This window comes from Macrotis lagotis, chromosome 2 (assembly GCF_037893015.1).
Source record: "Macrotis lagotis isolate mMagLag1 chromosome 2, bilby.v1.9.chrom.fasta, whole genome shotgun sequence".
NCBI classification, from domain to species: Eukaryota; Metazoa; Chordata; class Mammalia; order Peramelemorphia; family Peramelidae; genus Macrotis; species Macrotis lagotis.
This window is the reverse complement of record NC_133659.1, coordinates 220,722,872-220,750,823: the sequence shown is the minus strand read 5'-3', so window position 1 is coordinate 220,750,823 and position 27,952 is coordinate 220,722,872. Positions and strand designations below refer to the sequence as shown.

The following is a 27,952-nucleotide window of genomic DNA, read 5'->3' as shown; positions in this document are numbered from 1 at the left end:
ATTTGCATGTCTTGGAATCAATTCCCTGGTGTCATGGTCTCCTTTGAGAAAAAAGGACAAAACAACAATGCTTCTCTTGGAAATTATTCTGTATATATTTTGAATTTAATTTTCTGTGTACATGTTCATGTTTCCATGTACATGTTATATTCTTCTAATACAAGGGTGAAGCCTTATAAGGCCTGTGCTCTGGCACTGGCAGGGCAACCACAAGTGGGACTCAAACTTCAAAAAATCTAAGAGTTTTTTAGGGGGAGAATTAAACCCAAATATAGTGGGGGAGGGAGGGGGGTTGATGTTATAAATATCCAAATGGCCCCGGGTAGAAAAGGGTTTCTCACTCCTGCTCTAATAGAATATAAACTCTTTCAGGGCAGGAACAGTTCTGTTGTTTAAGAGCACCTTCCCCTAGCATTGTGAGAATCAAATGAGATAAACATAAGGTGCTTACCACAGGGTATGGCACATAGCAAGTGTTATATAAGAGCTATTAATTATTATTATAATTATAATATCCCCAGCACTTCCCATAATGTCTGGTAAATGTTAATTTGCTGAAATGAGCTGAATTGAAAAACTAAAGGGTTTATTTTGCTTAAAGGATTGTGACAAAGAAACACTGATATGAAAGTAGGGATAAAAAACTAAATTAGACAGACAGTTGCAAATGACAAATTGGAAGATGTATATTTAAAAACCCGAGTCCAAGAGAGGATATGTTTTTCAGAGATGTGGGAGAAAGCATAACAGAAAATAGATGATTTCCTTCTTAACATGGAGAGGCAGGGGAATACAGGTATGAAGTGCTGCATGTGATGTAAGATGATTAAGGGATAAAAATAAAAGACATGCATAAAACTTGTTTTTTAACAAACCAAAAATATTTAAAAAGTTACTTCTGCCCCAAAGAGTAATGTCAAATGGTCATAAACCCAAAAAGAGTTCCAGAAAAAAAAATTTTTAAAGAAATTAAAAAAGTCAAATGAGAGAGAGCAAGGAAAAATTTGGAAAAAAATAAAAACAAGCCAAAAGAATTATGAAAAGAAAGCTGTGTGGGGGCAGCTAGGTGGGGTAGTGGATAGAGCACCAGCCCTGGAGTCAAGAGTACCTGAGTTCAAATCCAACCTCAGGCACTTAATAATTACCTAGCTGTGTGGCCTTGGGCAAGCCACTTAACCCCATTTGCCTTGCAAAAACCTAAAAAACAAAAAACTAAAAAATTATAAACTTGATGACCTAAGAAAGACTTACATGAAATAAGGAAGAGAACCAAGAGAATACTGTATACAGTAATAGCAATATTATTTTAAGAACAAGTCAAGTCTTTTAACTATTAAAAATACCCAAGTTAACTACAAAAAATATTTGAAGGAAGATACTATCTGAAACCAAATAGATTTATAAATAGAAATATGTAAAAAATGATTTTACATATGTATATATATATTTGTGTCTAATGATAGTCACCTCTAGGGTGGGGGACAGGAGTGGAAGAAGAGAAAAAAAAAGAAAAAAGTTATATGATAACTTTATTAAATATAGAAAAGCAAAAGCTAGTTGTACATAATAGAAATGTAGTTTCATGTACAAAGATTTTTTTTCCTATTCTACTATTATTGAAATTTTTTTTTATTTCTTAAGTTCAGAATAAAACAGGAAAAAAAGAAGTAGGGATGAACTGGGGAGAAAAGAGAGATGGGTTATTTGGCTTTCCCCAGAGTCAGGGGTCATACCTGAGGGCAAGAATCCAGCGCTGTCCGTTCTAAGGTAGAATATGTCTATATGTTCAATTCAACAACTGGTGTTGGTTCAGCACTCTTAGCACCCTCACCAGGGAAAGCCAACTCTCAGAGAGAGGAAGGGCAAAGGTTGTTTCCATGAGAGAAGAGAAAGAAAAGGGCTGAATGACTGAAATATTCTCTTTTGTATTGGAGTCTTCAGAAGGGAAATCAGAATTTTAAGAGAATGAGGGGCAAATGTGACCTTTTTGGTTGGCAGGGAAAATTCTCCATGTTGAACTCTATAAGAAAGAGCCATTTATGGTCCACAGACGTGGAATTTCTGATAATTGATCAAGACCTGTTCCAGCCACATGGAGATGCTTTCTCTCTGTGTGTCTGGAAGCAGAGATCAGAGAGATAAAGGGGGACACCTCAGTCTTTCTTGCCTCCCTGGGCCTGGTTTAGAGCTAGCAACTTGATGAGATTGGAGGACGACTTTGTGGACATTGTAGGGGAGTCCAACTTCACTTTATCCAGTAGTGTTTTCTTGATGGCAGCTGGGGAGATCTTTTCTTTGTCAGCCATGGACTGAAGCTCTCTGCGGAAAACCAAAAAGGGTTAGAAAGGAATGGCAGTTCTGGATCTGGGATTTTTATTAGTGAGAGGGTGGAGAGTCCACAGCCTTATGGAGCCTGCCCATTGAAGCCCCTACCTCCAAACAGCCAAGATGAACTTAGGATAGACTCTGACTAAGGAGAGCTCATCCAGGAGAGCAATCACAAGATGGGAGTGACTCAAAACCCTGTCTTACCAGCAATCACCAAAGGAATCAGGAATGGTCCTTTTTATTCTTGTTGTTTTTCAATTTATGTGATTAAAACAAGCATTTCTATAACAATATACTAAAAATAGATTACACATAAAACTTCAAATCTATTATGTACAACTAGCTGGTCCTTGTAAAGTTATGTAAATTTCTTCCTCCCCTTTTTGGGGGGAAAGAAAAATTTGACTTATTCTGTAAAGTTCTAGAGTGGAGGATTTAGATTAAATGGGTGAGAAGTTAGAAGTGGAAAGATCTTCACACCATATAAATAAGAACTTTTTGACAGTTAGATGTAGATATTCAAGGAGAGACTGTATACTTATTTGGGGCAGAGGAGGAATATTCAGGTAGGAATTCAGTTAGCCTAAGTGCCTTGATCTTGGTCAAAGTCCTACAGTTATTAGTGTTGGGGTTAGGATTTGAATGAAGATCTTTTCATTTCAAAACCAGTATTCTCTCAACTAGAGAGAATAGATGCCTAGATCTTTTTTTTTTTAGTTTTTGCAAGGCAATGGGGTTAAGTGACTTGCCTAAGGTCACACAGCTAGATAATTATTAAGTGTCTGAGGTCGGATTTGAATTTGAACTCAGGTCCTCCTGACTCCAGGGCTGGTACTCTATCCACTGCGCCACCTAGCTGCCCCAATGCCTAGATGATTAAGAGCAGGTATTTTTAACTTTTTCTGTGGTCACAGATCTCTCTGGCAGGCTGATGAAGCCTGTTGATTTCTTTTCAGAATATTTTTAAATAGATAAAATAAAATAATAGGATTACAAAGGAAAATGATTACACAGACATAATTAAAAAAAATTTTTTTTAAATCATAGACACGCAGGTCTATTTGTTGACCCTGAGTTAAGAACCCCGATCCATAGAAAATTATCAAAAGTTTGTAGGAGAGTGGTAGCAAAACGAGTCAAGGAAACTAAGACGAATTATTAAAGAAATGATAAGGGATGTGTTATTTTTTCTTCCTGCCACATTTTTCTAATCTGGACTGTTATTAAATAAGCTCCTAGTGGATAGGTTGGAACAAGAAACTTGTCAAAGAAAATAGAGAGGTAAGAAAAAGAGGGAGCCTACCGGGTACGGATGCAAGAAGCCTCCACAGCATTGATGAGGAGGGAACGGAAGCCACCACTCTCTAGGAAGTGCAAGGCATGGATGGTGGCTCCCCCAGGAGAACAGACATTATCCTTGAGCTGTCCTGGATGCTGTTCAGATTCTAAGAGCATCTTGGCAGCTCCCTGAAGTAGAAGGAAGATGGATTAGTAGAAGTATAAAGTTATATACAAGGAGAGAGGCCTGTTCCTTGACTCCATTAGATTCCTACTAGCAAACCCTTTGGGGAACAGAGTTGCAGCTCTTTCACTTTTCTACTAGCTCCCAAACAGTCCAAAGCTCTAATGCCAAATTTGAATGAGAGCTTCCTTTTGATATAGTCCAAGGATCAGAAAGCTACTAACCAGTAAAGCCTGGGCCCCCAGACGAACTGCTAAACGACGAGGTAGCCCCATCTTCACACCACCATCTGCCAATGCATCCAAAGCTGTAAATGCCTGTAGGAGAGATAATTATTGAAATTTGGGGAAAGAAAAGAGGCCCTTGGTATCCTTCTCTAAGGCTAAAGGAGATAACCCAAGTACCTTCACCCTCCCTCAATTAACTGTCCACAGATCAGGCACTTGTCTAACCCCTTCACTTTATTACTCCGCCCCACCAACACACACACACACATAATACATCTCACATAGGCAGGCCCGCTACCACTGAGACCAGTGACAGCATCAATAAGATCTTCTTCCACTTCGGTGCAGAAACCCACACTGCCCATTAGCTGTTCCAAAAGCTTCCCGTCTTCCACCTGAGCATGGGTTCCTGTAGCATAAACTGTAGCACCCTCTTGTACTACCACAGGGGTATTGGTCATGCAACGGATGACTTTAGGGGTTGGCTGGAAGGATGTTAGTTTCTGGGGAAAGAAAGCAGATTAAACTTTCAAGCACCATCTACCCTGTTTCACAAATTAGCTTCCACACTTCTCCAGATCCCTTTGTCTCTACACAGTTTTCTCCACCAGTCCCAACCAGTACCAGGAAACAGCCACATACACCCCCTCCCACCACCACCACCCAGAGGTGTGTGGAAGGAAAAAAAAATACCTTCTCAATGGAGCTAATTGTGACCCCAGCTGCACAGGAGACCACAATGTGCCTGTCCTCAATATCAGCTCCAATCTCATCCAGGATGAAGGGAATGATATGAGGTTTTACAGCCAAGAAAAGTACATCACTATGCTGTACTGTCTCCTTGTTGTTGGGGGTCAGGTTTACACCAATCTTCTGCAGAAATTATTAGCGAGATAATGATTAAAAATGGTGGGAATAAGCTTGTCAGGCTGCAGAGCTTCCTTATTCATGCTATAATTCAGTCATTGTTGCAGTTCTCCCTAAGATTTTTCATTTAAAGTTCTGTCCTAAGTGCCATCCTTCGGGTACAGACACCCAGTATCTCAACAATTAAACCTCCAGCTAACCTCTCTCAAATCCCAATAACAGTCTGGGAAAGGGGAGAGCAGTGGTAAGGGGTAGAGGAAGACTCAGTAGTCTCTTCTTAGGCAAAAAAAGAAGGGTAGTTTTCAAATACACTCATGCTGAGATATCCACACAGGTCAGACCTGGTCCATAATCTGACCTGGCTGGGAAGCCAGTGGTATATAAACTCTGTGACAGAGGTTGTTCTCCCCTTTGATCTCTGCTCCCAGGTCTGAGAAGGTGAATCAGAACTACCCCCAAATACAAAGACCCAAACCTGGCCTATAAACCAATGGATTCAGTTTATCTTGGGAAGTTCAAACTCCACTCCATAAACTCCCACACTTTTACCTCCTTCCCACCTATATTCTACTCTTACTTACTCTGAGTGCAGAGACTGTGGGCAGGTCCATATCTGGTGAGCTGGCCATTATCTTATGAGAGGCCAGAATACCTAGAGAGTGAGGCAAGATTGTTTCAATTCAAGGTCAATGCCACCCAGAGCCTTCAAGGCTCTACCAGGAACCTCTACTCCTCATCCCTTATCTTGTACCCTTCATAAAACAACAAAACCAAGCTATATGTTTCTCTATCTGACAAAAATGTCATTTCTCATCCTGGGGGCTTCTGTTACATCTGAAAAAAATCAGAGTTGAACCTCACACCCTTTACCAAGAGAAGATCCAAATGGTTACAGGATTTAGACATTAAAAAACACAATACTATAAGCAAATTGGAAGATCAAGGACTAGTTTACCTGTCAGATCTATGGAAAGGGGAGCAGCTTATGACTAAGGAAGAGATGGAGAACATCACCAAAAACAAACTAGATGATTTCAATTACAGTAAATTAAAAAGCTTTTGCACAGATAAAACCTCTGTAATCAAGATCAAAAGGAATGTAGTAAATTAGGAAACAATCTTTACAACTAATGATTCTGACAAAGGACTCATTTCTAAAATATACAGAGAACTGAGTCATATTTTTAAAGCAAAAAGCCATTCCCCAATTGACGAATGGTCAAAGGATATGCAAAGGCAATTTACAGATGAGGAGATCAAAGCAATCCATAGCCATATGAAAAATTGCTCTAAATCATTATTAGAGAAATGCAAATTAAAGCTTCTCTGAGGTACCACCTCACACCTCCCAGACTGGCCAACATGACCAGAAAGGATAATGATCATTGTTGGAAGGGTTGTGGGAAATCTGGGACACTATTACACTGTTGGTGGAGCTGTGAACTCATCCAACCCTTCTGGAGAGAAATTTGGAACTATGCCCAAAGGGCAACAAAAATGAGCATACCCTTTGACCCAGCAATGCCGCTACTGGGTCTATACCCTGAAGAGATGATGAAAAAGGGTAAAAACATCACTTGTACAAACAAAAATATTCATAGCAGCCCTGTTTGTGGTGGCAAAGAATTGGAAATCAAGTAAATGTCCTTCAATTGGGGAATGGCTTCACAAACTGTGGCATATGTATGCCACAGAACACTATTGTTCTATTAGAAACCAGGAGGAATGGGAATTCAGGGAAGCCTGGAGGGGTTTGTATGAACTGATGCTGAGTGAAATGAGCAGAACCAGAAAAACACTGTGCACCCTAATAGCAACATGGGGGTGATGTTCAACCTTGATGGACTTGCTCATTCCATCAGTGCAACAATCAGGGACAATTTGGGGCTGTCTGCAATGTATCCAGAGAAACAACTTGGAGTTTGAACAAAGTTCAAGGACTATTCCCTTTAATTTAGAAAAAAAAACCAGATATCTTATTGTCTGATCTTGTTATCTCTAAGACTTTTTTGTTTCTTCCTTAAGAATATGATTTCTCTCTCATCACACTCAATTTGGATCAATGTACAACATGGAAACAAAGTAAAGACTGACAGATTGTTTTCCTTGGGGGGGGAGGGAAATAAGATTGGGGGAAAAATTGTAAAGCTCAAAAACTCAAATAAAATCTTTAATAAAAAAAACCCGAATGAGGGAAATGTTGACAATTCTGCTTATTTGGCATTTTCATTATCTACTGAAAGTGAGTTATAACTTTTTTTTTCCCCTAGGAGTAGTAAACTAGCCTTTCATTTCTTTTAACCTAACATTCAACAAAGTCAATGCTAGTTCTGGCTCATTTTCTTTGTCAAGGGAAAAGGTTAGGGGAGGGTGAAAAATGTTTGGGAGTAGAGAAGTGCATTTGACAGAGAAAAACCAAAGATTCCTCAAACTAATATTAAAGTATTTAAAATTTAAAAAAAAAAATCAGAGTTGAGCCCAACTTCAAATTCAGGTTCAAATAACTGAACAAGCATTGATTTAATTTCTTGTAGAATCAGAGAATACTTGATGAAGTGAGGGAAATCTGAGTTCAGGTCCTTCCTCTACCTAATATAATACATATGAGCTGTATAGTCACAAGCAAACCACTTAACCTCTCAAGTGACACATGCAACTTTTATTTTGAGGCAATTGGGGTTAAGAGACTTGCTCAGGGTCACACAGCTAGTAATCATCTAATGCTGGGTTTGAACTAAGGTCCTTCTGTCTCTAGGGCCAGTGTTCTATCCACCTACCTGCCCCCACAGGCATCTTTCTAAGACTGTAAGTTATAGACCAGTTATTGATGCAGTGAGTTTCTATGAAGGTTGTATTTCATTGGACTGAAATCATAGGTTGATATATTTATCTAAAATATATGTATATCTATGTCTAGATATCTGTAGCCATAAAAATATCTACATATATAGGCATATAGATACAGATATAGGTATATATATATATATATATATATTTTTTTTTTTTGCCTCTTTTGACTGGTGGCCCACATCTGTCTCTGTCTTTCTCTCTATCAGACAAAGCATGTCTAATAAGGAACCTCTTCTCCCTGCCCCCTCAACTTATCAATCAATCAATAAGTGACTGGAACTGTTTGGCCTCCAAATAAAATAATAAAAAAAACCAATTCCTACTTACAGCAAGCTTGCATTCTAATGGAGGAAACAAATACATATAAAATATATTTTCATGTATACCATGGAAACAACGAAAAGACTAACAGATGGTATACCTTCTGTGGGGAGTGGGAAGCAAGAATAGGAGAAATATTGTAAAACTCAAAATAAATAAAATCTTTCTGAAAAAAATATATTTTCAAAATAAATAAGAAGTTAATAAACACATCAAGTAATTAAATATGAAGGTAGGGGGAAGGGAAGGCACTCTGGGGTGGAGAAGTAGAGAGGAGCCCAGGACAAAGCATTGGCAACTCAAGTCCCAAACTTTCAGTCTATCCTCCACCCTTGCTCCTACCTGCTGATGTGAAGCCTTTAGCCAGGGCGAAGGCCAGTTGGCCAGCTCCGATGAAGCCCACACTCATGGTTCCTTCCGGAGGCTCGGCTCAGCCAGCAGAACGAGAACAGGTGGAACTGGATAGGAAAGGAAGAAGCTGCCACTGGAGAGACGTGGCTGGGCTGAGTGGTAAAGCAGAGCCACCGGCCAGGGCAACTCCTCCTACCTACCCATTCCTAAACCCAGCCCCCAGAAGAGCCGGCCCACTGACTCTTTTTCTTGCCTAAGGCCCTTAATTCTAAGGCTCCATCTTTTCAAGATCCCTTTCTCCCCGCCTCCCCTCTTCTTCGGAAAAAATGAGGTCTGCCCCCCCCCCCCCAGATTTGCTAGTTAGAGGAATGCTCCCCCAAGGGAAGAAGGACGGCGTCCGTTTCTTCACTGGAAGGGGGGGGGCAGGAAAGGAAAGAGAGATGAAGGAGGGAAGAAGAGATGATGGCGGAGGGGGGATGGTGAAGGAAAGCTTTTCTGCTCGTTAGCAGGACCACTGCCCCTCCCGGCTGCACGCGCTGCCAGCCACCCTGCCCCGTCCCCCTGCCCTTCTCCTCCCGGTTACCTGCAGACAGACAAAGCTACACAAGAAACACAGCCCGGGTCCACGTGTCAACTCCGAGGCTCCGCCAAGCTGCGCCCAGCTCCGCCCCTGGTCCTCGCGGGCCCAGCCAATCCGAGACCGGGAAGACACGTCAGGGCCAATCAGAGTGCAGGGCCGGCTCCCGGGATGTGTGATTGCATCATTCGCTTCCTAAGCAGCCTGCTCCCCTGGACCGGGCTCCGCTAGACCCGGCTCCCCTGGACCCGGCTCCCCTGGACCCGGCTCCCCTGGACCCGGCTCCGCTGGAGAGCCCAAGTTTGGCGTCTTCGGGGCCGGGAACTCTCGACAAAGGAAACACACCTGGTCGCTGCGTCTCCTACGGCCCAGAGGCGGAGGGAAGAGAAGGACTCTGGCTCTCAGGGGCAGGCCCCGTATCTGATGCTGGCAAGACTCACGCAGCCTCTCTAGACCTCAGTTTCTTCATCTGTCAAATGAGAGGGCTGGGCTAGATGACCCCTGAGTGTCCTTTCCGCTCTCAACCTGTGATCCCTGACCAAAGGTGGCACGATAAGACAGGTGTCAGGAGACTAGGACCCTAGGATCTACTTCCCTACTCCACCCCACCCCCGTTTAAGAATGGTTTGATTTGAAGCAAAGTACAGACTTAATACTATTTTCACTTCAACTCAAAAAAAAATTTATTAAGCTTCTAGCGTGTGCCAGGTATTGTGCTAGCCCTGGGTATACAAAGAAAAAGAAAGAAAGAAATTCAGCCCCCCCCCCCCTTGAGTCTTCTGTGCATTGATTTATTTATTTGTTTGTTTGTTTATTTGTTTTTCAAGGCAATGAGGTTAAGTGACTTGCCCAAGGTCACACAGCTAAGTAATTATTAAGTGTCTGAGGCCGGATTTGACTCCTGACTCCAGGGCTGGTGCTCTATCCACTGCCACCTAGCCGCCCTGTGTATTTATTTTTTTACAGCAATATGCCCATCATAGATCATCATAACTGCCAAATAGTCAGCTGTGCAAAATAGGACATATAGTGCTTAAGTACAAATGGGCGACATGATTTTTTTTAAAAATAAATTCTTAGGGGCAGCTTGGTGGCAGTGGATAGAACACCTGCCCTGGAGTCAGGGGGACCTGAATTCAAATTCGGCCTCAGACACCTAATAGTTGAATAGGATTAATATACTGAGTCATCAGCAGTTCCACCATTTGAATAATGGCTCACAGTAAAGGAATACTTTTTTCTAAGAGCTGTTCCTGGCTCCTCTGCAAACCTGATCTGGCCTGGATAAAAAGACAACAGGAATTTATTAAAGATCAATGGTTCAAAAATGCTAAGTTTGGTTAAGTATTTTACATGATCCATATTTATTGGTTCTATTTGTAGTTAGGATATATTAAATTACTTTCTTCAATTCATCATGCAGGACAAACACCAAAGCTCCTCCCATTCTTCTTAGTTCATTGGACTAGGCACCCTTAAAGAAATCTTTGTCACCCTCATCTTTTTCAATATTCCTCCAGCAATAAATTTTCCCAGTGTACACGATAACACTTTTTCAGTCCTCTACTCTTTTAAGAAACTTTTTTTTGATTTTTTAAAAAATATTTTATTTATTTGTTTTTACAACTACATATAATGGTAGTTTTACCAATTTTTTTGCAAGGCTTTGAGTTTTACAATTTCTCCTTTCCTCCCTTCCCTCTCCCCTCCCCCTGACAAAAAGCAATCTGATATAAGCTCCATTTTTATCACCATGCTAAACATAGATCAATATTGAACATGTTATGAGAGAAGAATCAGATCCAAATGGAAGAAAGAAAACATTACAGAGAGAAAAATGACATAATACATAAGACAATTTTAAAAATTCATTTAAACTTCACAGTTCCTTCTTTGGATATGGATATTGATATTGAAAGTCTTTTAAAATTGTCTTTATTGTGCTGCTGAAATGAAAAAGTCCGTCATGGTTGATCATGACCCCATGTTGTTGTTAATGTGCATAATGTTCTTCTGGTTCAACTCATTTCACTCAGTATTACTTCATGCAAGTCTTTCCAGGCTTTTTTGAAATCCTGTCCCTCAATGATTTCTTACAGAACATTAGTGTTCCATCACACATATATATACCACAATTTTTTTAGCCATTCCTCAACTGATGGGCATCCCTTCAATTTCCAGAAAGAACTGCTATGCATATTTTTTGTACATGTGGGATTTTTATCCTTTTTCATGATCTCTTTTGGAGACCCTGTAGTCATATTGCTATATCAAAGGGTATGCACATTTTTATTATCCTTTGGGCATGATTCCAATTTGCTCTCAAGAAAGGTTGGATGAGTCCACAACTCCACCAACAATGTACTAGTACCCCAGTTTTCCCACATTCTCTCCAGCATTGATCATTTTCATTTCTAGTTGTATTTCAGCCCCCCCCCCCAACACACACACAGTCTTAAGGAACTTACTATCTAACGGGGGAAGACTGCAAACTAAAAGAAAGGATGGGGGGAAAGAGATGGGCATGATGTTTCTTTTACTTGAGACCAACCAAGTATAGCTGCTAAGAGAGAATGGAGAGCTCTGGAAAGTTCAGAGGTCTATAGAGGTCCCTTCCAGTTCTCTGAAATCACTTAATGCTAACCTTTAGGTTTCAGTTTTCTTACCTGTAGTATTAGGTTGGACTAGGTCAAGAATAGGTCATTAATTTTGATTTGTTTTTATTTTAGTTATTGGACCCCTCTGGTAGTTTGGTGAAACCTGTGGATCCCCTTTCAGAATGATTTTTTTAAAAAATAAAATACGTAGGATTACAAAGGAAATTGATTAAAATTGAAATGCAGTTATCAAAATATTAGAGTGACAGAGACAGAGTCAGAGATAGAGAGACAGAAAGAGAGAACAACGTTCATGTATCCCAGATTATGGATCCTGGACAAGATGATCCCTTGGGTCCCATTGATCACTATTGTAATAAGAATGAAGGGTTCTAAATGTCAGTCAGTCAAAAAAAAAGTGTTATTGCTTACAGTATAATGGTGGAAGAAAACATGCAAAAGGAACATGAAATGTTGCAAAGGTGGGAAGATGATGTGCTGGAGGTACCCAACAGTAGAGCTTGGTGGAAAAATAAGAAAAGCCCAAAAATAATGCAGTGAAAAAAATTAGTTCTGAACTTCCTCCAAAAAAGGATGTTTTGGTTGGTTCTACCAATTAGAGGAGCAAAGGGTGATGATGAGGTAGAGTTCCAAGGTTGATGGCATCTTTCAGGATGATGAAATTTACTCAACAATGAGATTCCTTAGATGTGATGAAAAAATCAGTGAAATCCCAAAGTAGTACCACTTGGTGAGAAATAAGAGACCAGAAATTCATTTATATTTGTTGCTGTTGTTTAGTCATCTCAATCATGCCTGACTCTTCTTGACCCCATTTGTGTTTTCTTGGCAAGGATACTAGAATGGTTTGTCATTTTCTTCTCCAACTCATTTGATAGATGAGGAAAATGAGGCAAACAGGATGAATTGACTTGCTCAGTGACACATAGCTAGTAACTTGCTCAGGATCATAGATTTGACTCCAGGCCCAATTCTCTATCTATATTGTCCTTTATATCTGATCCTAACACAAATCATTAAGGAGTCACTGGATTTTATTGAGTGACATAATCAGACATGTGATTTAGGAAGATAACTGATAGATATGGAGAATAGAGTGGAGAGGAAGAGTCTTGAGTTATGGAGGTATTAACAGATATTTTACTAAGCCAGTCTCTAACCTGGGCATACTGATAGACCAGGGGCCAGTAATCAAGTAGTGGTTTAATTAATTACTTTCATTGTATGGAACAAATTTTCAAATCTCTGGATTTCTCCTGATTGAACCTCCACTTTGCTATAGTGAAAACAGATATTATATATACATGATCATAAGAGGGAAGGTGAATCATAAAATAATCAGTTTGTGACTTGAGTGATCTTCCCAAGACAAGTTCACCAGTGCAGGACAATACAGCAATTACAGCAAGTTCTGGGAATTGTGACCATCCAAGTAGGACAACATAGGTGTTCTCAAATCCTGTGGAAATAGTTAAGTATAGTCTTGAGGGTATACAATTTTGGGAGTACACAATAGTTTTTACAGTTTTCTGATTCACTTTCCTTGACACAGGCAAGTACAGGTCAGGGAAAGAATGCAGATTTGTTAGAATTAGAAGGAATTGCATTGGCTGATTCCCAGACCAGAGCTGGCCTATGATAAGGATCTTTAGAAACTAGATTATTAGTAAGTTTATTTCACATATATTGATCAATACTAAAAATCATAATTCTCTTAACAGAGGGAATATAGGAAATATTACAATAGTTCAGGCAAGAAGAGATGAGGGTCTAAATGAAGAAGGCAGTTGAGTGAGTGGAGAAAAGAGGAAGATGCAAGAGATGTTGTGGAAAAAGAATTGACAAAATTTGGCAGCTGACTGGAGATGTGAGGATTGTTTTGCTAGTTGTTGTCCTTTGTCCTTTAAGAGGACCAAAATGACATCACTATGTCAGGGTCAATGTACAATGAACAATTGGTCTGTGACTGATCAGATCAATATGAGTTCAGAAGGTTCTATCTCCAGTTAGGCACAAACAGTCCATAGGAATTTGTACTACTAGAAAGATGATGGTGCCCTTGATGGACACTGGGACATTTGGAAGTTAAACAATAGTAATCATTATTTAACATTTTCTACTAAAGTTGTTCATTGATACCTCATAGTGGAAATAACTATGACTTCTCACAGCTATGATAGTGGGTCTCGAGGTCTGACATTAGGTGTTGGACTATATGTTTTACAGTTAATGGGTCAATTTAAGCAAGTTTGGAGAGGTTCATAACCAGATTGTCAGAAGAATGAAGAATTTTGGGGTCATAGCTATCTTGATGATGTGTTCTGAGTTTAATGGAGGAAGCACCTACTTACTCTTTCAAATACTAAAGAAGTCATTCTAAGTCAGCCCTTCACTCATTTGTAAAAATATAGTTAATGCACATTTGAACTGAACAATGTGGAATAATGACTAGAAGGATGGCTTTGGAGTCAAGAAGCAATCCATCAAACTATAAATATTTATTACAGGTCTGCTATGTTCCAGGATCTCATTTTTTTTTTTTTAGTAAAGTTTCAGAAGTTCACCTCTAGGAGAGAAGAGAGTAGTAATGATGACTCAAGAAAAGGTTTAGAATAGCTGTTGTGTAGAGTGGGATGAAAAAATAAGTCAGGAAAGTAAAAGATCATGGCATAGCAGTGAAGGCCCAAATGAATTTGGATAACAAATTTGTAATGGAACAATTCAACATAGTTGTATGACCATCTCCAATGGCATTCAATGGCATGTGAGTAGGAGCAGAGAAGATAAATACAATGAATGCAATCCAAGGTTGAAATCTTGAAGGGGCTAGCAATGTCAGGACAAGGTCTAAGAGATTTAAAGGCAGAGAATAGTATAAAGTTGAATTGGTCAAGATTTTTGAAATGAAGAAAATAAAGCCAGAGTAGGGTTTGGGGAAGCAGATGAAGTGACTAGAGGTCATAATAAAAATACAGAATAGGCTTGGGAGGATTAAAGAGTGAAGAGATCTGGAAGAAAAGATTATTGTCAGAAGAATTTCAGAATTAGATTGTAAATGGGGATCACTTACAGGTCTTGATGAGAATTTTTTTTTTTTTGTTATTCAGTTCTTTTTCGGTTGTGTCTGACTCTTTGTGCCCCATTTTGGGCTTTCTTGTATTGGTGTGATTTGTCATTTTCTTCTCCAGTTCATTTGACAGATGAAAAAATTGAGGTAAACTGGATGAAGTGACTTGCCCAAGGTTACACAGCTAGTGTCTGAAGCTAGATTTCAACTGACAAAGAGAAGTCTTCCTGATTTCAAAGCCTGGCATTCTATCTACTATGCCACCTACCTGCCCTGATAATAAAGATTAAGGGTATAATTAAGAGTATAAATGTGTATAAAAAGTGATGATACAAATAAAATTGAAGGGATTGATAAATTGAGAAACAAGGGTATTTGAAGGGTCATCAGTATTTAAGTTAAAGTCCAAATATATATATATATATATATGTATATATATATATATATGAACACTATTCAGGCTAGAAAGGAACTGTGACAAATACTAAATTCCTTGGGGAAAAAAGAGACAGTGACTTGAGGTTCAATAAATTAAAAACCATGAAGATCTGAATATGGTTATATGAATGAACAAATGTCTAGCGCAGTAGTCAGGCACTTATAGGTTGAGGCCATAGGGGCTGGAGACCTTCAATAATCACCATCCTCTTCTTCCCTTGATCATGGCCCTAGTCATTGCTCTGGAGCTGCCTCTCTTCTTCATAGAGGAATTGGGTTTCTCAATGCTTAATTTCATCCCCCAATTCAATTTCTTTTTCTTTTTTTGCAAGGCAATGGGGTTAAGTGGCTTGCCCAAGGCCACACAGCTAGGCAATTATTAAGTGTCTGATCCGGATTTGAACTCAGGTACTCCTGACTCCAGGGCCAGTGCTCTATCCACTGCGCCACCTAGATGCCCCTAATTCAATTTCTTGAGGAATAATTTTTTTTATTAATGTTTTTGTTTTAGTCTTAGGATTCTCTCTAGAAATCAAGTTCCTATTTGATGAAGTTTTAGACAAGACTCATCATTAATTACTAAAAAGATGATCAAACCAGAAGTTTAGAGAAATCTCTAGGACAGGAAACAAAAGACTCTAAAGCTGAATATGCCTTTGTCTGTGAAAAAAAAAGGACCTAAACATTTTTTCCATGCATATCCACTACTGGCTTGAGATTTGCAAATCCTTAGTCATATTGAATTGGTATATCAGGAACAATCTTGCTAAGCAAGGATGTTTTGATTTGGATAAAATGGCATGTTTTAAAAATATTCTTGAATTTTTCAGGTCAAAGATGAATTTAAAAAAACTGAGTGTATAAATAGTATTTATATAGATCTTTAAGATTTGCCAAGAACTTTACAAATATTCTCCCATTTTAAACTCACAACAATGCAGGAAGGTAGATGCTATTATTATCTCCATTTTACAGTTGAGGAAACTGAAATAGACAAAGATTAAATCATTGGTTCAGAATTACACAACTTGTCAGTGCTTGAGGTGGAATTTAAACTCAGGTCTTTTTGATTTTACATTCCAGGTTCCATCCACTATGCAGAAGTTACCAAAACACAAAGTTTAAAATCTTAAAGACTCCTAACAATGTGCTTTTCACCTGTCTTGTCCTCTCTTCTGTTACTTCTCAGAAATAGAAAAGGATCTTTTGAAACTTCTGCACTTCCCTCTAATCCTTTAGACAGTCACCTCCCTTACTACACTAACAAGGTAGGTCTTTTCCATAATTGCAGATCACATAAAAATATGCAGATCACAAAGATTTGTTCCTTGATAATTTATTAATAAAAGGTTGATAAATAACCTTTCTCTGTAAATTCCCAGGAGCTGATGGGTACTTGGTCACAGTTCATGTCCCTTGAATCCCAGGAAACTTTCATAACTAGGTTCAAGAATTTCCTTCCATTAGAAAAGTACCTTAGAGATTTAGGAAAGAAATGACTATAGTCATTATTTGCTATAATCCCACCTGGGAAGATAGGAACTGGCTTTTGCATGCCCGATTACTCAAAGAAGTCAGTCAAAGACAAGGAGAAGAGGCACAGTATCCAAATATGGATCCCAGACAAGATCAGAACCTTGTTCAAACCTGATTTCAATTTTGGTGGTATGTGCTAAGAAAATAGTCAGGGGAAAGTTAAATAATTGCAAGTAGGATAAGGATGAGCATCTAGAAGATTATTTAGCTTGTTTGAAATAGGGGTTCTTAATGTTTTTTGAATCATGGGTCCCTTTGGTTTGATGATGTTTTTAATAATGTTAAATGTTCTGTTTTTAAATGAATTAAATAAAATGCATAACATTACAGAGGAAGCCAATTATGTTGAAATAAAGATGTAATTACCCCTTCTAAGCTCAGAGACCCCTTCCTTTCTACTACCCCCGAATCTATCCAGGTGGTCTAAAGGAAAATTTTGAAAGACATTCTGGCATCAGTGGATGAGGCACTGAACAATGCCAGGGAACTAGTTAGTGGTGGCTGCTTTAGTCCCAAACTGGGTGGTATTAGTATTGGGTGGCCTTCCAAGAGTCTTTAAGAATTAGTAGCAGTAGCAGACTATTGTCTTTTTTGGAAGAACAAGAAAAAAGATTCCTTTTGAGAAAAATTAATGTCTCGTCACCTCCTGAACTTTCCATCTCTTTGGTGCACAATCCAGGAAATAGGGAAAAAACCAAAATTGGTGCCAGAAACAGGACCACATGTGGTTCATCTCCTAATTCCTCCGTCCTTTTCTAGCCATATGCTTGTAGTTTTGTTCCAGTAAACTTGATCATTGGGAAAAGTAGTGACTTCACCATCTCTCTCACACTTGAAGTATATCTTGCTCCTGAAAATTTCCTTTGTTAGCACAGCCTGAAGGATTTGCCATTGTTCCACTTTTTTGCCATTTGATCAAGCCAGCCCAAGTATGTGCTGATGGCTCTGAAATTTCCTACCTATAGATTCAGAATTTACTACTTTGCTCTCAAAATGCAAGATTTCTCTAATTTCTAACCAGATAGCTCCCCATCCAGTTATTGAACCCTTTCTGTTACCATAGAATCTATTTCTATCCAGTCTGCCTTTTTATTCAGCTGTCCTTTCCTGTAACTTGTAGGGAAGAGACCTCCATTTCAGGCTGAAATATATTGCCCTGCAGACAGTTTTTCCTCATGCTCCAGCAGAGAAGAAATCCATTGTTTTGGCTCATTTTCAGAGTAGCCATCTTCACATAAAGCAGCCTTTAATGTATGGGAGTCAATTCTTAAATAAGATTTGTCCTGCCTATGGGCCAAGCATACCAATGAGATTGGATGTATTGTAGGATCAGAGGCAGTTAGGATTCTTTTGAATACTGCAAAACTTTGCCTGAGTGTTCCAGCCTTCTCTCTTTCTAGACACAGAGAATGTTTCAGGAGGGTTATTTTGGCACTTCTGAAATTCCAGACACTTATTCTTATAACATCCATCTAAGATGTTAAGAAACCTGGGTAAGAACATCTACCAATTTGTCCAACTCTTACAGGGTAGTAAATATATACCAGGCAGAAAAACTTTGCTTATCTTAATGGTTGTCTCAAATTCAACCATATTATTGAGTCTTCCTGCCCTTCCCCATAATGTGCATATAGCATCTTCTATACCCAAATATGTCATGCGAAGGCCCATCTTCCTCACTTCATAGTGTATAAACTTCTGACTGCTTCCTGCTGTCCAGGGAAGATTATTTAATTGGAGTCAGAACTTTGTGGATATACTAAAGACATCATTCTTACTCCCTCAGGTCTCTTCTTTCTGGAATCAAAGTGTAAAGATCAATCAATAATTAATCAATCAACATTTATTAAATTTCTCCTATGTGTTAGACACCATATTAAGGTCTGGGGATGTTAAAAGAAGCAAAAAGCTTCCTCAAGGAGTTTATATTGTAATGGAGGAGCTTATTGTCTAATGGTAATTTTAATCTAAAGATAACTCTCTGACCTCTAAAAAGACAGCGGGGAGTCTGTCCTACTCCCTATGAGATTACAAGCCTCTTAGATCCTGTCTGGGATGGAAGCACCTCTTATTTGTGTCTTCTTTTCTTTTCTTTTATACTGGGGCCTCATAAGATAGAGTCGGTGTCTTCCCTTTCCCTGAGCACCAAGATATTGTCTACTGGAGCAGTTGTGGCAGACCAGTCAAGAAGGAAAACCTCACTCATAGAAGGGCAGAGTACAGTGGAGTAGGTGCGAGTATTTGTTATATTCAGGGGAGATGAAAGTCTCCAGACCTGATGACCTCAGATGAGTGCAGTTTGGTTGCCTGGTAATATATATATATATATATATATATATATATATATATATATATATATATATATATATATATATCCCTGGGCAAATCACTTGATCTGTTTGCCTCCGTTTTCTCATCTATCAAATGAGCTAGAGAAGGAAATGGTAATCACTCTAGTATCTTTGCCAAGAAAACTCTAAATGGCATCATGAAGAGATATACACAACATAACTGCTAAGACAAGCAAAATATTTACTGCCCTGTGAGAGATGGACAAATTGATAAATGCTCTTACTCAGGTTTTTTAACAGCTAGTACGTGGATGTGGTGTGAAAAACTCCAACAGCTAATTCAGTCTATTATCATTTAGCATGAAGATAATCTTCTCTGCCTCACTTTCATTAGAAGTTTATAATAGGAGGCAGCTAGGTGGTGCAGGATGGAGCACTGAGTAAGGAGGACTTGAATTCAAATACGACCTCTAAATAATTACCTAGTTGTGTGACCTTGGGCAAATCACTTAACCCCATTGCCTTGAAAAAACTAAAAAAAAAGTTTTTAAGAATGGGGATAGTTAGGTGGTACAGTGGATAGAGCACTTACCCTGAAGTCAGGAGGACCTAAGTTCAAATTTGACCTCAGACACTTAATACTTACTTAGCGGTGTGACCTTGAGCAAGTCACTTAATCCCATTGCTTTGCCCCCCAAAAAGGTTTATAAGAATGATTCTTTGCATTTGCTTTCCATGCTCGCTAAAAAAAGGCCAGAAAGCCACTAGGGAAAGATTCTAGCTCTGTCTACTACCTAAATTTTTTTGCATAGACCATGAATGATCTCATGGAACTTGTATATCTCTTCCTCTTAAATGAAAACCTTCCTTTAGGTTTCATGATCAATCACAATTTCTCTAATGTGTGCTTTTTGGGGAGTGACTAGTTACTAAAGATAGTATGTTCTAGTTTCTTCCTCAATCACTAAGCTCTTCAAAAAACTAACTAAACTCACCATCCCAACTAGGTTGGTACAGAGAAGAGAGGGCAGTCCTTGAAATCAAGAAGTCCTGCATTTATCTCTCTCCTCTGTTACTTACCAGCTGTATGATTTTATGCAAGTCACTTAAACCTCTCAGTCTCAACTTCCTTATCTGTGAAATGGGAACATGATGAAGATAATAATCATAATCATAATAACTAACTTTTGTAGATCCTATTATGTATAATTCTAATAATGATAATAGCTGATACTTATATAGTTCTTACTATGTGCTAGGCACTATATGCTAGGAAATATTATTTGTTCCTTACAATAATCTTGTGAGGTAGTATTATTTACCCTAATTTTAACAGGTGAGAAAGCTGAGTAGCTAAGTGACACAGTGGATGGAGTGCTGGGTTGGGAATCAGAAAAACTCCTAATTGTGAGTTCAAATTCAGTCATAAACACTTAAATGACTGGGTAAGTCCATTTAATCCTATCTGCTTCAGTTTCTCATCTATAAAATGACCTGGGAAAGGAAATGGCAAACCACTCCAGTATTGTTGCCAAGAAAACTCCAAATGGTTTAGAATCATGAAGAGTCCAAACCATCTGAAAAATGGCTCAACAGCAAAACTGAGACAAAGGTTAAATGAATCACTCAATATCACACAGTAAGTTTCTGAATTCAGAGCTTATTGGCTCTGGGCTCTGGGCTCAGCGTCTATCTGCTTACCTAGCTTACCTTTATGTCTATGATATAAAAGGTAGGTTGTAATGAGGAAAAAGTAAAACAATACTGATAAAGTGCTTTGAAAACATTAAGTACTATATAGATACTAGTTATTTGTTATTATTATTATTATTATTATTATTATTAATTGTGCTACCTAGCTTAACTAAATGACTATCAATACTGAAAAGGACTAAAAGTTCCTTCCTTTGTTGCTCCCATATCAACCTTTCTCTTCTCTCTCTCTTTTTTTTTTCTCTTCTCTCTTACCCCTCAATCTAAACTCAGAGAAATATTGACCCAGGTCATCCCACCTAACTAACTTCATTCAATATTGTGATAAAAATGTATTCTTTGAAAGAGGATTTTTTGGATATCTATTCAGATATACAGTTGAATATATAATGATTGAAAGACAGCTTGTTGACTACACTCTTCTTAAAGACAGTTTGTTGGCCACACCATTCTTTGTGGTGATATTGCTTCCTTTTATAGAAGAATGGATATAGTTGTGGTTCTTGGTATTTGGGAACATGAATGAAGTACGACCACTGTAACCTCATAACTAAATCTAAAAATGGGAAAGAAACTGCTTTAGAAAGTATCCTATGACTTGCTTCTTAAATTGTACCACTTCATGTGATGTACCTTGGACTGACCTATAATACATCTAGCTAATTAGGTTTAATGTGGTCAGCTTCATTAGAAATATCAATATGATTTATCCCAACTATTTTGATATATACTTTTACATTCTTTTCCCTTCCCCTCCCCCAACTCCCACCCAGGAGAATATGAAAAAAAAGGGTGGATAGTTATAAATGCTATACTAGGAGCTATTAAATTTTATTATTCCCTTGACAGTTCTTCATGTTATTTCCTGATATCATAATTACTCCAAGGGGCAGTTATCTGATCGGCAGAGCTTAAAGCTGTGGCTTGTACCTGAGGGCCTGTACTTTCTAAAAAAAACTAAATGAGATTTAAAAGGCAGTTCTGGGATGGGGCCAACACTGCAGTCTAAGTCAAGATACAGAAGGGCTTGGAAAGAGAACACTGGTTGGGACAATTAGACCCAGCCACTGATCTTATGATGGAAGATCAACTGAGTCAGGTAGAAATAGGAGAGTTCTACATAATTTCTGCACCTGGCAACCATACAATAATGATTATTTTCTTATAAATTAATATGATTATCTAATTGGCCAAAGAACTCTAATGAGACAGAGTGTGCCCTGAGGTATAGGATTTCTTGAATGTGGGCCATTCAAGATGACTTCACTCACCAACACTGACCTGAAAGTCTAAGCAATGCTTCAGGAATCTCTGCCCCACATCCTAACATAGGGCTATGGAGGTAAACATGGATATTCTAAGGTTGGGAATGCAACAACTCACTGTGACACTAGTCTTTTGCTCTGAAGCCTCAGGGAGGAGCCCTGAACTCATCATCCACGTAGCCATAAAGCCAAACATCTCTCAACAATACCATACCTTGGTATTTCAAGTGCTCTATGGGGAGAAGTTCTACAATGACAACTGGGTACTGTGGGTGGCCTCATCAGTTCCAGATTATAGTAAAGAAAGAACTACACTGAGTCTGACATTGACACTGCCCATAACAATTCTTATTCTGCTAGGGTCCAATGTGTGGTCATTAGTGTCAAATACACTGCCCACTGTCACAAGGTCCCATGTTTCTATTTGTTGCTGGGGGTCATCTTGTTGCTTGCTATGTCTCCTGTTTCCTGCATCTGCTAGACCCCCACAGCACTGCCTACTGCTCCAACTGCTGTCTGCTGCCAATGAGACCTGAAACACTTTCTCTTTTCCTCCAACCCTCATTATAGGGCTAACAATACCCCTCATTCTGGGGCCAAATTCCCCCCATGTCAGGAGAGGAAAGCTGACTTTCTTTTCTGGGCACTGTCATTCCTGGTGCCTAAACTTTGTGCTCCTAAAGTTGGATACTGCCCCTCTTTGAAAGAAAATGAGTATTGCTGCAGATGCTTCCAAAGGGTAGACTGAACTTATCCCTGCCCTGTCCTGGGGCCTGAGTAATGATGATGCTGTGTCAATAATTATTGTAGGTCTCTCCATTGCAGGTACCTAACCTCTGCCCTGATTGTAGCAGGTCTTCCTTTTTTTTTGTGACAGGGACTAAGCACTGCCCACCTATTTCAACATCTCCTGAGCCAAGGAAGGAATTCTGCCACAGACTCTGCTAATTCCTGATGCCTGAGCTATACCCATCCTTGATCCCATGCTGGGACCTGAGTACTGCTCCAGGGGCTCTCATGACTCCCTCTGTGCTCACAGCATATGGAGATCAGACCAGGCAGGACCCTCTGTGGGTGCTCCATCCCCTAACTTCTGAACAACTATTTCTTTGTTTAAAAATATATTTTATTGCCACTTCAATTAAATTCAAAAACAATTTTTTTAATATTCATTGTTAGTTTTGAGTTCGAAATTCTATCTCATCCTCCTTCCTCTCCCTCTTCCCTGTGATAGCAAGCAATTTGATACAAGTCAAACATGTATAATCATTTACAACATTTCCATATTAATCATTTTGTGAGGAAAAACTCAAAAAAGAAAGACAGTGAAAAGCAGTATGCTGCAATCTGTTTTCAGACATCATCAGTTCTTTCTCTGGAGCCAGATCGTATTTTTCATCATGAATCCTTTTGGATTGACTTAGATCATTGTATGCTGAGATAACTAAACCATTCATAGTTGTTCATTATGCAATATTTCTGTTACTGTATACAATGTTTTCCTGATTCTGTTCACTTCACTCTGTATCAGTTCATGTTAATTTTTTCCAGGTTTTCCTGAAATCATCCTGCTCATTCATTTCTTATGGCACAATAATATTCCATTATAATCATATACCACAACTTGTTCAGCCATTTCCCTAATTGATAGACATTCTCTCAATGCCCAGTTCTTAGCCACTACAAAAAGAGCTACTCTAAATATTTTTGTACAGATATATTCTCTCCCCACTTCCTCCTCCTTTTGGAAAACCTCTTTGGAATATAGACCTAGTAATGGTATTTCTGGATCAAAAGGTATGTACAGTTTGATAATCCTTTGGACATAGTTTCAAATTGTTCTCCAGAATGGTTGAATTGGTTCACAACTCTACCAAGAGTGCATTAGTGGTAAAGTTTTCCCACATTCTCTTCAACACTTATCATTTTTCTTTTATGTCATATTAGCTATTCATATAGGTGTGATATGGTACCTTATTTTAATTTGCATTTCTCTAATCAAGAGCATTTTTTCACATGACTATAGATAGTTTTAATTTATTTATCTGAAAAATGTCTGTTCATTTGCTTTGATCACCTATCAATGACTTGTAATCTTATAAATTTAATTCAGTTTTCTATATATTTGATATACTTGTGGCAAAAAATTTTTCCCAGTTTTCTGGGGGAAAACCAACTATTTCTAAAAGACCTAGAAAAGAGAATTCTTACCACTAAATTACTTGACATCACCAAAAGGTGATTCAAAAACAAAGTTCTGTTTGGTATTCAAAGCCCTTGATAACCTCACTCCCTTTAAAATTTCCAGTCTTCTATATCTCCAACACGAATCTAGTGACAGTGGTCTTACTGTTCAACTAACAAGATGTTCAAGATATTCAATCTCTCATCTCCAGAAATTTTCTGTCTTTCTTTCATGCTTGGAACACTTTTTCTTCCTCATCTCTGAGAACTAGACCTCCTTGACTTCCTATAAAGGTTCAATTAGAATTCTACCTTCTGCAGGAAGCTTTTCTCAATTCTTAATTCCAGTGATTTCCCTCTATTAATTATCTTAGTCTATGGTTCATTTGTACACATTTGTTTACATGTTATCTTCCCCATTAATGGGTGTGCTACTTGAGGGGAGGAAATATCTGCCTTTCTTGTATTCTTAGCACAGTTCTTTTTTTAAATAATATGGAAGCTTCACAGATTTGCATGTCATTCTTGCAGAGGGGCCATGCCAATCTTCTCTGTATCATTCCAATTTTAGTACATGTGCTTTGAAGACAACACTAGCACAGTTCTTGATGCATAGGAAGAACTTAATGTTTATTTATTGATTGAGATATGGAAATGAACTAAATATGACACATTACCATCTATTTTGGGTCTTTTTTTCTGACATGCAACTGAAATTTCTCAAAAGTCATGTTTCTCTCTATTAGAAGGTGATTTCCATTAGAATGACTATTTGTATTTCTATTTGTATCCCCAAAGTTTAACACAGTGCCTTGTACCTAACATAGTAAGCACTTAATAAATGTTTTTTCATTCATTTATACATGTTGATATTTGGGTAAGAACTATTCCTACCTATTGAATTACACTTTGTAGTCTTTAGAAGTTTATACTATATGTCCCACGATATACCCTGGCTGTGAGTATCTATAAGTTCTCTCTGCAATATAAACTTTAGAGTATATAGAAGAAAAAATTCTGAACTTTCCTCATTTGGCATACATTTGTCAGAGATAATTTACTAATTATCCAATTAGGGTGAGAAACACACAGATAGGCAGACAGAAAGAAATGGAGAGGGAGAGGGAGGAGAGGGAGACATCATCTTGCTTGTGAAAATCTGTTTTTTTCTTTTTTTTTCCTGGTCAAAAAACCAAAAGGTAAATTTAATTTAAAAAAATATAATTGCCTACAAGATGAAAAGAGACAAATGAAATCACTGACAAAGAGTCCTGCTTTAAGATGCTTCCATTAATTGGTAGGTCTGGTATCAGAAATCTAGGGATGAGTGTTATGCCAGTTAGATTGGGAGTTGTTTGGAAATAAACACATTTTAAGGGTGCATGGTTCCTTGATTATTTCTAAATATCCAAAAGTATCACAGGCTGATCTCTTGAACACTAACTTTTTGTGCAGAGGCTATTGTCTAGTCTCCAAGTTTTCACACGGGATCAAGTCTTGCTTTCAACCAACTCTCAATGGAGGGGCTACTAATACAACACCATTGCCTCGGACAAACAGCATTGGAATGTTCCGCTTGGTAGACTTATAGATCTCCTCATAAGTTTCTTCATCAGTTTCTATAGTTGTCACAGTCTCTTCTATGTCTCCCAAAAATCATGTTTAAATGCTGATCATAAGCATGCAATCTTCCTCGTAGTTCTCGGTCATTTCTCATCTTTACTTCTCTCATCTAGACTGAGTCTGATGAGATCCAAGGGCTCCTCAACAGTGTTGGTGGTCTGTTGCTGATCCGCGTCATCCACCATCTTTCAAATCCCGAAAATCTGTTTTTTTCAAGCTATGTCAGCTTACTATTGTCATCACAAAGCAAAGACAAGGTTCTATAGAGAAACCTAATATTAAAAACAACTGACCTGCAAAACAGGTTATGTATAAAAATCACTGGACTCCCTGAAAAGCATGACTTTTAAAAAATCATGGACTATATTTCAAGAAATCATAAATGAAAATTGCCTAGATATATTAGAACCAGAGGACAAATTAAGCATAGAAAGAATCCACCCATCTTTTCTTAAAAGTAACCTCAAAAGGAATATTGTAGAACTGTCTTAGCCAAAATCCAGAGCTCCCACATCAAAGAAAAAAAAGAGTATAAGCAGAAGAAAACAATTTAAGTACCAATGAACCAGAATAACAATCATATAAGACTCAGAAGCTTCTACTGAAAAAAATGAGAGAAGATCTTGGAATATAATATTCTAAAATGCAAAAGAGATAGGCTTACTACCAAGAACAGCTCACTCTACAAAGCTGAGTATTACTCTACAAGGGAGAAAAATAGACTCAATGGAGTGGAAGACTTTCAAGCATTTCTGATGAAAAAATCAGAGCTGAGTAGAAAATTTGAAACAGAAACACAAGATACCAGAGAAAAATAGAATGATAAGTTTATTTGTGCAATTGAAAGAAACTGAATGGTGATATAGTGGAAACATTCCAATAAAGGGGAAAGAAATGTAACCTCTTAAAGCCTTAATGTCTTCAACAGTTATTGGAAAAGCTTAAGAAAAACTGAGTCCCTGGGGATATATTAGTTTTATTTTTAAGGTTTTTAAGAGTAGACAGGGAAGGGAGAATAAAAGGGTGTTAGTACAAATAGGAAGAAAAGATTGAAATGTTGCAGGACATTAGAAAAAGAGTGTGCAAATATAGATAAAGGGGTCCAGAGGGAGAAGGATCAGGCAAACCTGACTTATCTGAAATGGACAAAGGTGAGCTGATCACCTATATATACACCCACCCATCCACCTACACACACACACACACACACACACACACACACACACACACACAGACAAACAACACACACAAGATTTAGTGATAGTAAATCAATCAAATTAAACAGGGGGAAAAAACAGGAATGTCAGGTGGGAGCGTAAAAAAAGAGGATAATATTAGGGATGGAATGGTCACCAAAAAAAAAAAAAACAAGTTTCCTGATTTGTGGGGGAAGAGGAAAAAAGAGAAAAGAACTAGAATTTAAGGGAGTGCCTTAAAATGAATCTTGGGAAATGTCTAAACAAATTGTGGCATATGAATGTAATAAAATGATGAAAGGGATTATTAAAGAAAATCTTAAGTTATAAGAACTGATGCAGAGTGAAATGAACAGACCAGAACAATTTGTGAGCACAGCAACATTGGAAAGAAAAGCAGATTTTAAAGATTTAAGAATTCTGATCAATGCATTGATCAACTGTATCTCCAGATGTACTGGAGCTTTGAGTTCAAGCTGACTCAAAAGTTCTGATTGATAAAATTTTAGTATAAACACTGATATCTCAAAGATTAGCAAATTCTAAGGATGGGGTATTAATTCATTGTTTTATTAATTTTCTATACTTTTAGAATATGATGGAAAACATGAATAATGCAGATTAACTTTAAAAGTTTACATTCCCTCCCTCCCCCACTCCCCCAAAGCTGATGTTAAGCATCTACTAGCATGACTCAGATTACCCATCTTCTGACAAAGAGGTACAAGGTACAGAGATAAATATATATATATATATTTGCAAGGCAATGGAGCTAAGTGACTTGCCCAAGGTCACACAGCTAGGTAATTATTAAGTGTCTGAGACCTGATTTGAACTCAGTTCCTCCTGACTCCAGCACTGATACTCTATCCACTGTGCTATCTAGCTGCCCCATATATATTTAAAATATTTTCTTTTCCTCTCAATTAAATGTAAAAACAATTAAGTTTTTTGTTTTGAGTTCCAGATTCTATCCCTTCCTTCCTCATTTCCTCCTCCCAAAGTCTATAATCAACAGAAATATATTTTTGACAAAGC

At 38.2% G+C, this 27,952-nt stretch overlaps 1 protein-coding gene, 1 non-coding gene and 1 pseudogene across 3 annotated transcripts; all 3 read right to left on the bottom strand.

Annotated features, from left to right (window-relative positions):
* Nucleotides 1-1,578: 1,578 nt before the first annotated feature.
* Nucleotides 1,579-9,079, bottom strand: PYCR1 (pyrroline-5-carboxylate reductase 1). Of its 2 annotated transcripts, XM_074220630.1 has the most exons (8): nt 8,990-9,079; nt 8,398-8,513; nt 5,466-5,536; nt 4,711-4,890; nt 4,299-4,520; nt 4,015-4,107; nt 3,632-3,795; nt 1,579-2,319 (listed from the first exon to the last, which is right to left on the bottom strand). In XM_074220630.1, the coding sequence occupies exons 2-8, from the start codon at nt 8,462-8,464 to the stop codon at nt 2,154-2,156; spliced, it is 963 nt and encodes a 320-aa protein (XP_074076731.1). In that variant the 5' UTR covers nt 8,465-8,513; nt 8,990-9,079; the 3' UTR covers nt 1,579-2,153. The 2 variants fall into 2 exon arrangements, with proteins under 2 accessions (XP_074076731.1, XP_074076732.1); XM_074220631.1 differs by lacking the exon at nt 8,990-9,079 and having other exon boundaries at nt 8,398-8,596.
* A 15,504-nt stretch (nt 9,080-24,583) lies between these two features.
* On the bottom strand, nt 24,584-24,689 carry LOC141515671 (U6 spliceosomal RNA). Its single transcript, XR_012476430.1, has one exon. It is a non-coding gene; the product is annotated as a U6 spliceosomal RNA (small nuclear RNA).
* Nucleotides 24,690-25,252: 563 nt separating this feature from the next.
* Nucleotides 25,253-25,903, bottom strand: LOC141511445 (U6 snRNA-associated Sm-like protein LSm3 pseudogene; annotated as a pseudogene).
* Nucleotides 25,904-27,952: the final 2,049 nt, after the last annotated feature.